We start from the raw sequence: 12,069 nt of genomic DNA on the forward strand, positions 1-12,069 counted from the left end.
CTCCCGTGGGGCAGGGACCGCGCGCTGAAGCGGGAGCCGGGGAAGCCAGCACCGCGGGCTGGCGCCGTCCCTGGGGAAGATGCACGCATTTTGTCAAACAAGATGAACGCTAAGTTTGTAGACTCGATCCTCGGGGCGCAGGACTCCCCGCCTCCGTGCGCCCGCAGCTCAGGTGAGCGCAGGACGCGCGCATCTCCGCGCCTGGACCACCAATCGTGACCCGCCCCGCGCTGCGCCTGCGCGCCGCCACCCCCCCCCCCCCCCCCGCCCAGCAGCCCGGGCCCACTGCGCCGGCGCGCGCTGCGGTGCATTTCGGGATGTGTAGTTTCCTCCCCGCACGCTGGGAGTCTCGCTTCCTGTGCAGGCCTGGCGCCGGCTCCTCCGCGGCCTGCAGCTGTAAGTGGGTGACATCGGTCAGCGGAGCCTGACCCGAGGCCCGGCCGCTCTTTAGGGCGCTGGGGAGTCGCGTGGCCGCCCCGCGTCTGCGCCTGCTGTCGCGGATGCCCGCCGGCCGGCGCCGGGTCGGCGGGGCGGGGCGGGGGCCGGGGCGGGGGCGGGAGGGTGCCAGCCGCCGCAGCCCCCACCTGCGGGTCGTCGCCCCGGCCCGGCCCGGTCGTCCAGGCCTCGCGGGGTCCGCGGCCCGGGCACCTGCAGCTGCCACCCCACCCCCCAACCTCTCAACTGCCAACGAGCGGGGGAAGAGTTGGGGTGCCCCGGGGAGAGCCTGGGGATGCGCCCGCGCTCGCAAGGCTCAGGGTCCCGCTTAGTGGCGGAGGCACCAAGACACAGACGGCCCTGGAGGTTGTTAGAGGTGCCAAGAAGGAAACGTAGATTGTGGACGATATTCTGTTCAGATGGCTTTTTTCTTTTTTCTTTTAAGATTTTATTTATCAATGAGAGACACAGAGGCAGGGACACAGGCAGAGGGAGAAGCAGGCCCCATGCAGGGAGCCCGATGTGGGACTTGATCCCAGGTCCCCGGGGTCACACCCTGGGCCAAAGGCAGGTGCCAAACCGCTGAGCCACCCGGGAATCCACCCCCCCCCCCCGCCCCCAGATTGCTTTCATCGGTGGATGGGGCTTCTGGTTTTGGGGGAGAAAACTGGCAAAGGAAAAAAATGAGACTTTTTTTTTTTTTTTTTTTGCAGTAAAGGAGACAGAACCATTTCTATCCAAGGCATTGCTATTTTTCAGATGTTAAGCTAAGATTGTGGATGAGTCCAGAGAAAGTCTAAAACTCCCTGCACTTCTTAGATTTTATACCTCAGAATTGCCCCTGTCTCGTTGGCTTTTGCAGTGCGGCCCTCAGATACCACCTGCGCCTGTGTCTAATACTGCAGCAGGTGTGCACCTGCGGTGCTGGAGCTAAGAGCCTGCGGATGTTTTTAGCTTTCTCAGTTGTTCTCCTTTGCTGAAGTCCTGCTGGGGTGTTACAAAAAGGGCTGAGTTGGCTGCTGTAATTGCAGGGGGAGGGGGGAAGGCATCAGTTGGAGGCAGGGGGTGGGAATGAGCTGGATTGATCAACCCGCTTGTCTCCCGCCCTCTCACTGTACCTCTTCCACTACTTTGTTTGTAGGTTGACTAAATATGTCTCTTTCTAAAGAGCTTGCAAGTCATCACTCTCCACTTGAAATTGGGGACACTGCCAGTAACGTGTCATAGTCAGATGCTGTGATATCAGAAAGAATGGTGACTTAGGAATTCCAGAGTGGCAGAGTTCTTTGAATTCTGATTTTTAAAATGAGAATATTTTGAATTAATTATTTTTTTATTTTTTTAAATTAAATTTTTTATTAGTTTTAAAAGATTTTATTTATTTCTTCATGAGAGAGAGGCAGAGACACAGGCAGAGGGAGAAGCAGCCTCCATGCAGGGAGCCTGATGTGGAACTCGATCCCGGGACTCTAGGATCATGCCCTGGGCAGAACGCAGATGCTAAACTGCGGAGCCACCCAGGGATCCCCGAAAATGAGAATATTTTGGTTCAGAGAGGTGAATGGTTTGCCTCAGGTCACATGCCTGCTGTTGGCACCACCACGACTAGAGTCCAGCTCTCCAGTCCTCTTGGTCCCTGCTGTCTTGCATTGACTGCATTTTGCCTTGATTGTCTCTTGTTAGTAGTTCTTAAGCATGGCATGTCCATTAGCAGAAAGAGAGATATTTACCATGACAGTAACGGTTGATATTTATGTGATGTTTTCCATTTGCTGAACATGCTGCTTCCTGTTTACAATCCAACCCCTGAAGAATTTACAAATGAGGGACCTGATGCTCAGAGAGGCCAAGCAACTTGTCCAAGGTCACACCAGTAGTAACCGTAGTCCTGAGTTGCCAGAGGGCCAGATCATTGGGTGGTGGTGATGTTTTAAGGCAATACTCCTTTTTTTTTTTTTTTTTAATTTCCTTAAATAATCTCCACACCCAATGTGGGGCTCGATCTCACCACCCTAAGATCAAGAGTTGCATGCTCTACTGACTGACCCAGCCGGGTGCCCCACTAGGTGTTCTTTTTCATTTCCTTGTATAAGCTTTTTGGATCTACTTGTTATCCTTGACCTTGGGAATCAATATCTTATATTAATCCATTGAGGTATCTTACATTAACCCATCAGTTCCTTTATTAATTCATGTTATTAGTATGTTAATTACATTCATACATTAATAGGACCTCAGAGAATTAGGAACCACCAAGCTCACCTATTATATTTATACACAACTCAATTAGAGCAAGAGTTGTAAGAATAAAATTTACATGACCTTAAACGTTGCAAGTTACAGTATGGCTAATCCCTGTGATTATCCGAGATTCCTGAAAGTGAAAATTCTAGCAACAGGTTATGACATGCTAGGAAGATATTTCTCTGGTCCAAGTCAGAATCTGCTGCTACTAAAAGACAAACGGGTCATTTATCCATGAAGAGAACGAGCACCTTCAATCACTGTCATCAGATTTAAACAGATTTATGGTGTACATTCCTTTCATTAACTTATCTGGCTTTGAAAGAAGTCATGGGGAAAAGTTAGTAATCTTGTGCCAGCCTACCAGCATGTTTTCCAGATACTATGACCTTGAATAGATGAGGTACGAATTTTCTATATTTATGCTTTTGTAGGTAAAAGTTTTAGTAAAACATTACTATCCCCATTCCAAAGGCCTGTGAAATTTTCCTGTGCTTTTCTTAATTCTAAGTACATTTAAAGACAAGCGTCTGCCTGATTCTGGAATGCAGAGCTTTCTACCTACATCAGCTTAAGACACCACATTAGACGGGTTCCAATCCCGGTCCCCATGTGACCCCTGGACATGTTACATAGACTTTGTTTCCTCATCTCTGAAATGGAACAGTCACCTCTACCTCCTAGGGCCGATGGGAAGACTGCATGAGTTCATGCAGCTAGTGCGCTCTCGTGCACTTGCCCACATCGTGGGCAATGTGAAATGAAACTATGATTATGCTGTAAGTTGCCAAATTTCAGAAAAGTTGGGGCCCTAAAGTCCAGCTAGTTGACACCCCCTTTCTTCATTTCCAGATGGGACCAAGGCCCCGAGAGGGAAGTCACTTACCAGAGTGTAGTAGGTTCTTCATCCACAGCTCAAGTCTTCTGACTCTTGGGGTATGTGCTGTATTCTAAAAATAGTGACATATGAGGCCGTGAGCAAAGGCTGTGCTCTGGCGGTGTCCCTGACCTGTCCCGCCCTGCTTCACCTTCCCCTAGGTCTCCCTCACATTTTAGATGAAATTCTAGATAAGAATTGCTTTCAAAGGACAATTTTCCCTAGCATTTACTCCCCTCCTTGGTATTTTTTAAAAAACAAGATTAGCTTAGTTAACACTCCGAGGACCTGAAAAACAGAAAGACGCTCATCCACAAGCCAGCTCTTGCTCAGGACAGGAGATGGGTGGAGAAGTCGATTTTGGCCTTGAGCTCTCATGCGCACAGATGAAAGGAATGGGGGGAAGCACATGTCCTCTTAGGAGCAGCGCTGCCACCTTTGCTCGGGGCTGTGCTCCTACCCTCAGCCCAGAGCAGCTGAGGAGACCTTTCTGCTCACTGGGACCCAAGCCTGTGTCAGCCCCGAGCCAGGCTGCTTCCCACCAGGCTCTGGGTCACCCTGTTGGGGAGACTGACCCCTCCTCTCTGCAACCCTTGCTGTCTTTGCTCATGCACCCTTTCTCTCCATCAAAGAGGTCTTCCTAAGACGATCTGCTCCGGGAAACCCCAAGTGACCCGTGTCTTCTCTTCCCCGCCAGAACAGCAAGACCTGCCCTGCCAGCTCCTCTCCTCATGCTCTGCTCTGCGTGGGCCTGCATCGACCCAGAGTGAATTCACAATCAGTCCAACATGAACTGGAAGGTGAGAATTGTTTTAAACATGATGACTTGGGTTTTCTTTTATTTTCTTTCCCCTCACTGTAAGCATTCAGAATAATTCATTCTGGAGATGTAGGTTGATTAAAAAGAAAAAATCGGGCTAAAGCAGGAATCCTAATGATACTTAATATTCTACTTTAAATTAAAACATTTCGAAGTACATTTATTCCCAAGACCCTTGGAGGAGGGCTAGGCCCTTTCTTTGAGTGGGCGTACGCTGACTTTGGATCTGCCTCACTTCTCTTGCAAAAATCATGGCTTTAAAGTTTTACTTACGGTTTCACATTTTGGTTTCTTTAAAGTGGGTTAATATTTTATGAAACAACACACAAAACCTTTCCAGGTTTTTCTGTCTTTCTTTGATAATCTTTTACATTTGTGTTGCTAACCGTTCTTGGTTTTGTTTTGTTTTTTTTTCCAACCTAAATTTGAAAATGCACCAAAAGCATTCAGTTCAGTTTTCACAGAAACAATTTTTTCTTTATATAATATAGCCATGTCTCATCAGTGTTGTGTGTAATTAAATGATCTATTATAATACCATCAAGTACAACTTAAACTGGTTGAGGAATAAACACAGCTGTCCTGGGTAGAACAGACTCAGCCGCCGCGAGCCTGCAAGCTGTGAGCATTGGATGGGCTGTGGGCAGCGGTCAGCAGATCTCCCCTGAAGTACGTGGGGTGTGGCAAAGATTGGTTAAGACAGCAGCCACTAAAATGTGTCTTATTGTAGATTCTTTGACACTGTGAAATCCAGTAAAAACCGTGTCATCTCACCCTCCGGAGATCGCTACTAGTAACAATTTTGGTGTGTTTTCTTCCATTCTTTTTCTGTATATGTAACTGTAGTGTGTATGTATTTTCAAACTTGCAATCTCATCATATGTATTTTTTTTTCAATTATGAGCATTTCCTTGTTCAAAACATCCACCAGCTTTGCATTGCAAGGATGGCTGGAATGATCTGGAAGGAGGACCAGGGAGCTAGAAGGTGGAGAACCCCTCTCCTTCCCCAGCATCTTTGAGTAGGGGTTTGGGCGCAACGCAGGAGGACTGTGAGGACTCTTGTCTAGGACGAGCCTGGCTGAAGTCAAGGGGCAGAGTGAGGGTTTCTTGAAGGTGTTGAAAGTACAGGAGTGTTTGTTTAGCGTATATTGAGCTCACAGCAGAAAGGCTGAGAAGGAAAGACAAGGCACACTGGGGGATATAAGGGGAAGAAGCAGAAAGTGTGGTGTGGGATTTAGGGAAGGGCTCGTCCTCTTTGTGGTGGCCACAGTCAGTGGGGACAAGAGGCCATGTCAGCAAAGTTCAGCGTTACGCGTCATGCACCAAGACAGTAGCGCTCACACCTAAGGGTGCATCAGAACCGCCTGAGGACTTGTTAAAACAGATGGTGGGGCTACCCCCAGAGTTTCTGATCACTTAGGTGTGGGGTTAACACTGGTCTAAGGCAGGGCACAGAGATAGTTTTTATTGATTTATTTTTTTAAGTTTTTGTCGTGGTTGTGGGTTTTTTTGTTTGTTTGTTTTTTGTTTTGTTTTTAGAGAGAGAGAGAGCATGCCCATGGAGCGGGGAGGGGCAGGCAGAGGGAGAGAGAGAATCCCAAGCAGGCTCCACACCCAGCACAGAGCCCAACACGGGCTCAATCTCACAACCCTGAGACCACAACCTGAGCCAAAATCAAGAGTCAGATGCTCAACAGACTGAGCCACCCAGGCACCCTTAAAGATTTTATTTTTAAATAATCTCTGCTCCCAAAATGGGGCTCAAACTCAAAACCCTGAGATCAAGAGTTGCATGAGCCAGCCAGGTACCCTGCAGAGAAAGTTTTTAATCAGAGTGACGGACACCCCATTTGACCACCCTGGCCCATCCTGCTTGTGAGAAAGGGAGTTCTTTCTTGTGTCAGGGACAAAGTCTGCCCAAACCTTTCCAACTTGGAGCAGACACACAGCCCTGGGGCTGCCGGGGAGCAACCTCATGTTTAGAAGGGGGCCCTTCCCTGTGCTGTCAGAAACAAGTGGCCTGACTACACAGAGCTCTGGAAGGCGGGAGGATTCTGTAGCTCACAGTAGAGCCTTCGGGCTTCCTTTTCGGGCTCAGTGGCCTGGGGCCGTCAGTGACAGTCAACATCCTGCATTAGCAATGGAGTGTGACCTCATTACTCAAAAAATTAGCCATTCTCTGGCGCCCGGGTGGCCTCAGTTAAATGTCTGCCTTTGGCTCAGGTCATGATCCTGGGGTCCTGGGACTGAGCCCGGCATTGGGCTTCCTGCTCAGCATGGAACCTGCTTCTCCCTCTCCCTCTGCCTGCCACCACCCACCTTGTGCTCTCTCTCCCTTCTCTCTGTCAAATAAATAAAATCTCAAATAAATAAATAAATAGCTGTTCTCATTACCCAAGTATTGGGGATGTATTTTAAAAATTGGTATAGATCTCGTCGACCCCCACAATATTTTATTCATTTACCCCCTTGAACGTTGGTCTGTTCTGAGAGTTAAAATAAGGGTTTGTTAGAAATCGAAGCGATTGAGCACAGCTGAAGCTTAGTACTGTGAGGGGTGGAGCCCTGAACCCTGTGCTTTAAGCCTGCATAGTGTCCTTGACCTCTGCTGCCGCTTCTGTGCCCTCTCCCAGGCCCCAAGCTTCTGCTTCTTGCTGCCTTCTCTCCTCTACCTTCAGGAAGAAAGTAAATCCTGAAACCACATACCTCTGTCCAGTGTTGATGTGTTTCCAATTCGGTGCATTTTCTGACTTCCGGTTGAGATCTCCATTCCTGTAACAGCTAAAGCTGTCTCATGTTCAGATCACAGGGAACCATGGGCTGTGATAGGGACCCTATGACCCTCATCATTGGACCCACAGGCCCAGCTGTAGAGATGGAGAGAACTGGAAGAGTAACTCTTTCATGTGGATTAGTGCTCAGTTGGCCTCGATCAACCTAGTGATCGTAAAAAGGGGTCCCCACCTCTAAACTGTTGATTTTTGCCTCCAACCAAGTAAAATAAAAGAACATTTAACATTTTTTTCTTTCATAGCTGGATGATAAACATGGAGTCAAGCTTCCTTTCTTGAAGCCTTTTCAAGAAAATAGATGAATTAGGGGATTATTTGGGGCAAGTAGTGGAGGTTAGCTGTAAGTCTGAGTGAGGAGGGTCTGTGTTCTAAGCTGCTTATATTTGTTAGGAGAAACAGTTTCACTGGGCCAATTTGTTTAGTCTTTTATACTCTTGCTGGAGCGATCTTTTCTAAAGCATATATGTTCTTTTTATCGTTTACCATTAAAATGACTTCGCTGTGAAAATTACTATCCAGTTACTCAGTGTTCTTGTGTTCTTACCGTTTTAGTTAAATTCAAGCCATTTAAATATTTGAGTTCCTCCTTTTCATATCCGGCATATTGCTACTGCATCACATTGCAGCCTGCCTCAAACATCCATAAGTAACCAGCTAAATAACTTCAGAGGTGGTGAATCCAGTTGCCTTTGGTAAATTCAGTAGCCAAGACACCACTTACTTGCATAATTTACTTGTAAATCTGGTAAGGGTTGGGGAGAGCATGGTATACATTACAGTGTGGTGTAATGATGAAGACAGTTCAGGCTTTGGACCAGTCCTAGCTCGATCAGACCTTAACCTTTCCAGACTTTGCACTTTCTCAGCCACAGAGTTAGGACAGACTCCCTGCCTCATGTGGATGCGATGTGGGTTCCAGGGGAAAATGTATAGGAGGCGCTGAAAGCACAGAAGGGACCCTGGGAGGCCTAACTGATGCTACATCTCCTGCATGTGAGCTCTACATCTAGGTCTGAGCATTTTAATAAAATTGAACAACCACCTACGTACATAATTTATGATTTCACTAATTCCACTTCCTGAGAAGTCAGGGGGCAGTGGAAAGAAGAGTGGCAGAGAGGTTAGAACATTTCACTCTGAGTGTGGCTTCATTGTGAGGGAGCTGTGTGACGGGGGCTGGTGTCTCCCCACCATGAGCTCTACTCTCCTCCATGAAGCAAGGAGGTGGACTAAGTCATCTGTGAAATCTCCCAGCCCTCCAGCGCCGTGAGCATGTGGTACCCGACCAGACTTTTTTCTGACTAGTTGAGTTCACCTGTTACAAGGAGAGACCAATGTGCTTCCCACAGAATCTCATTAAATAGGAATTGCCTAGAATACGTTTGGCAGTTTAATGATTTCTTTGGAATAAATCCTACCTATTCTCTGGAATGGTGATCACTCAAAAAAAAAAAAGCGTACCTTTTTTTTGAGAACGAACTTTTAATCACAGAAAGCTCATAAATTATCATTCAGATCATGCTAATCATGTTTATAAACCAAGTATAATCAATAGTTTAATATATTTGGGGGATCCCTGGGTGGCTCAGAGGTTTAGCACCTGCCTTCATCCCAGGGCGTGATCCTGGAGTCCTGGGATCGAGTCCCACATGGGGCTCCCTGCATAGGGCCCGCTTCTCCCTCTGCCTGTGTCTCTGCCTCTCCCTCTCTCTCTCTCTCTCTCTGTGTGTCTCTCATGAATAGATAAATAAAATCTTTAAAAAATAAAAGAATAAACCAAGTATAGTATTTGCCTTGAGATACTGTTGTGCTATACAGACTGTCATAATAGTGCACCTGCAGGTACAGAGAGTAATTCAAATCCATAGTTATTTCCCAGACATCATTTTAGCCCATGGGTTAAAGCTTCCCTCTAACAGGAAATTATAAGAACGGTTAATAAATAGTAATTCCAATGTTTTGAATTTTTTTTTTTTTAAGTAGTTTCCACACCCAGTGTGGAGCCCAACCCGGGGCTTGAACTCACAGCCCTGAGATCAAGACCTGAGCTGAGATCAAGAGGCAACTGAGCCACCCAGGGACCCCTCATGTTTTGAATTTTATTGTCCTTTTATATTTATTTTACCTTCAAATCCCAGTGCTAATGAGTAGCCACAACCAAGAGGAAATTGTAAGCCTGCTGAAGTTGGAGACTGCGGAAGGAAGGTCTGGTCCAGCCTCCCTTGAAGAGACAGAAGCTCAGAAAGTCAAGAAGCGACTGACCCAGGTCGTGTGGTCTCTCTGTGGCAGAGCAGAGCCATCCCCCAGGCCCGCTGACTCGGCTCCTTTCTCTGGATAAAGGTGCTGCCTCAGCAGCAGAGGGCCTGGGGGCCTGGCAAAGTGCAGGGTCCTGTTGTGAGAGACCAGAGTTATGTCTGCGGTCCACGGGTGGCTCTCCGGCGAAGCCAGCCTCGAGGGAGTGACGGAGGGCACGCTGGCGTGGGGCCGGGGACCTTGTCTGTCCTGGTCCCTGGCGAAGCCCCAGCACCTAGCCTGGTGCCTGTTACCTAACAGGTGTACAGTCAAGGTTTGTTAGATGAAGGAACATGAAAGAAACATTTCTTATCAATAATAGAGCGTTTAGAATGTTCTATGTCGCTTGCTTTCTTCCTTAAGGTCCTTGAACATGTGCCCCTGCTGCTGTATATCTTGGCAGCGAAAACCTTAATTCTCTGCCTGGCATTTGCCGGAGTCAAAATATACCAAAGGAAAAGGTTGGAAGCCAAACAGCAAAAACTGGAAGCCGAGAAAAAGAAGCAGTCAGAGAAGAAGGATAACTGAAGGGGAATCAAAGGTACGGGGACTTTGCACCGTCGAAGGATATGGTGGGCTCGGGTGGGCTCGTCCCTTGGGTCTGAGGCTGCATGAGACCCTCTTGCTGTCCGATGTGAACACCCACCTGTAGGAGGTGAGGTGCGCAGACCCCGACCCTTGCGCCCTGGGTGCAGAGGAGCCAGGGCACGCAGATGGTTGTCCCTGCCTCGGCTCCAAGCCTGTTGCTCCCTTATGGGGGGAGTGAGGCAGGGGGCAGTGCTACTGTCTTAGGGGGGTTGGGAGGGGTGCGCAGTGCTGCTTCCTTATGAGGGAATGGGAGGGTGGGCATTGCTGCTCCCTTATGGGGATGGGGGGGCAGTGGTACTTAATGAGCCCTGGGTCTCCAGACCCCTGAGAATTCCCTGAAAGCTGTGGACCTTCTCCCCACAGAAGCAGACATACTAGAAACCCCTACAGTTGTACCTAAAATTGCAGACAGGAGTTGGGAGGAGGAGGGGGTTGCAGGTCTTTTGCAACCCATGCCTGCACCTAAGGTTAGGAGAGCCTGCTGTATCTTCGGGATGAAGTTTGACTCCCAGGAATGGCATCAGAATCCCTTCCCCGCCTGTCCTCAGCCAGGCCCCATGCGTGCCCTCCAGGGCCCACGGGACTCCACGTCCCCACAGTCCCGCAGGCCATTCTTTGACCTGACTTCCTCCCCCCTCCGCCTTTGCCTGTTAGTCCCAGAGGGCCCTTCCCAACAGCCTCTCCCCCGGGCATGAAGTCTTGCTCATCACCAGTCCTGGGCCTATCACAGAGCCCACGGGAGGTGCCGGGACCCCGCCTGTTGAGTTAAGGCAGCGGAAGTTGTTGCTAAACCCTCATTACAGACCAAGCCTCTGACAGCACATCCCTTAATTCTCACTTGCTGAGCTAATTCATTTGTCGGGTTGAAATCTGTGCTTCTCTAAAAATTAGAGGATTCAAATACAGTGGCAGGGGTTTCTAGATCACAGTCCCCAAACTTGGCTAATGGATCAGAATTGATAGAAGTGCAGATTTCCAGGCCCTGGCCCCGAGGGATTCCGTTAAGTCTGGTTGGGTGAGGACATCTGTTGTTTTGAAAACCCAGTGATGGGGGCGGGGGGGGGGGGGAGTATCTTACACAGCCCTGTCTCCCTGGGCTTCGGGAAGCTGTGATCTCCAGAACCCTTTCCGCCCTGCGATGCCACTTCCGAACATTGGAAACATCCGAATTCCCGTAGAGAATTTTCAGCGCTGTGGGGTTAAAGGCGCGCTTAGCAGTCATAACGGCAGTACTCATGCCCCATGATGCGTGCTAGCATTTTGCTCGGCATTTCTTGGACGGTGGTGTTACTCCTTCGACAGCTCTGGGAGAGCTGCCCGGCTTGAGAGAGGGCCAGCGCTCTACCTGGTGAAGAGCAGAGTCCGATTTGAACCCAGGGCAGGCATGCGCCCCCGGGCCTCAACGCTGAATGCAGGGAAGTGCACTGTGACAATCACTGCAGCCGTCTGGGCCTCCGGCAGGCCCAGAACCCCCTCCTCTGGCCCTACCTGCCACACCACTGCACACCGTGCTGCCAGGCCACTGCCCACACTCTCCTCTGGCCCTGCCTGCCGCACTACTGCCACCTGGCCACTGCCCACCGCACCACTGTCCAGTGTACCACTGCACACCAGGCCACTGCCCACTGCACAACTGCCCACCCCAAAACTGCCCACCAGGCCACTGCCCACGCTCTCCTCTGCCACTGCCCACTCCACCACTGCCCATTGCACCACTGCCCACCAGGCCACTGCACCACTTCCCAAGGCACCCAAGCCCACCGCACCACTGCACGCTGAATAACTGCACACCAGGCCACTAGGCAATACACTACTGCCCACCAGGCCACTGCACAACTTCCAAGGCACACAAGTCCACCATAGCACTGCACACTGTACAATGCACCGTGCCACTGCACACAGAGAAACTGCACAAAGGCAACTGTCACTGCATCACTGCCCACTGAATCTGCACACTGAATCACTGCCCCACTGACCACCAGCACTGCAGCACTGTCCACGTCCCACAAGCCCACCACA

At 49.6% G+C, this 12,069-nt stretch overlaps 1 protein-coding gene across 7 annotated transcripts in view; it reads left to right on the top strand.

The window, feature by feature from the left end:
- Nucleotides 1–29: 29 nt before the first annotated feature.
- The window catches only part of SMIM11 (small integral membrane protein 11), a 37,433-nt gene continuing 25,393 nt past the window's right edge, over nt 30–12,069 (top strand). Inside the window, exons 1-4 of one of the 7 annotated variants that reach the window (XM_035709299.2) lie at nt 30–172; nt 3,532–3,615; nt 4,259–4,356; nt 9,826–10,003. In XM_035709299.2, coding sequence (XP_035565192.1) covers nt 4,345–4,356; nt 9,826–9,990 — 177 coding nt within the window. In that variant the 5' untranslated portion in view covers nt 30–172; nt 3,532–3,615; nt 4,259–4,344 and the 3' untranslated portion in view covers nt 9,991–10,003. Of the gene's footprint in view, nt 173–267; nt 397–574; nt 812–3,531; nt 3,616–4,253; nt 4,357–9,825; nt 10,004–12,069 lie in introns of those variants that run through there. The other 6 variants (XM_025449809.3, XM_025449810.3, XM_025449812.3 and 3 more) reach the window with 6 other exon arrangements.

Source organism: Canis lupus, chromosome 31, assembly GCF_003254725.2.
Source record: "Canis lupus dingo isolate Sandy chromosome 31, ASM325472v2, whole genome shotgun sequence".
Classification (NCBI taxonomy): Eukaryota; Metazoa; Chordata; class Mammalia; order Carnivora; family Canidae; genus Canis; species Canis lupus.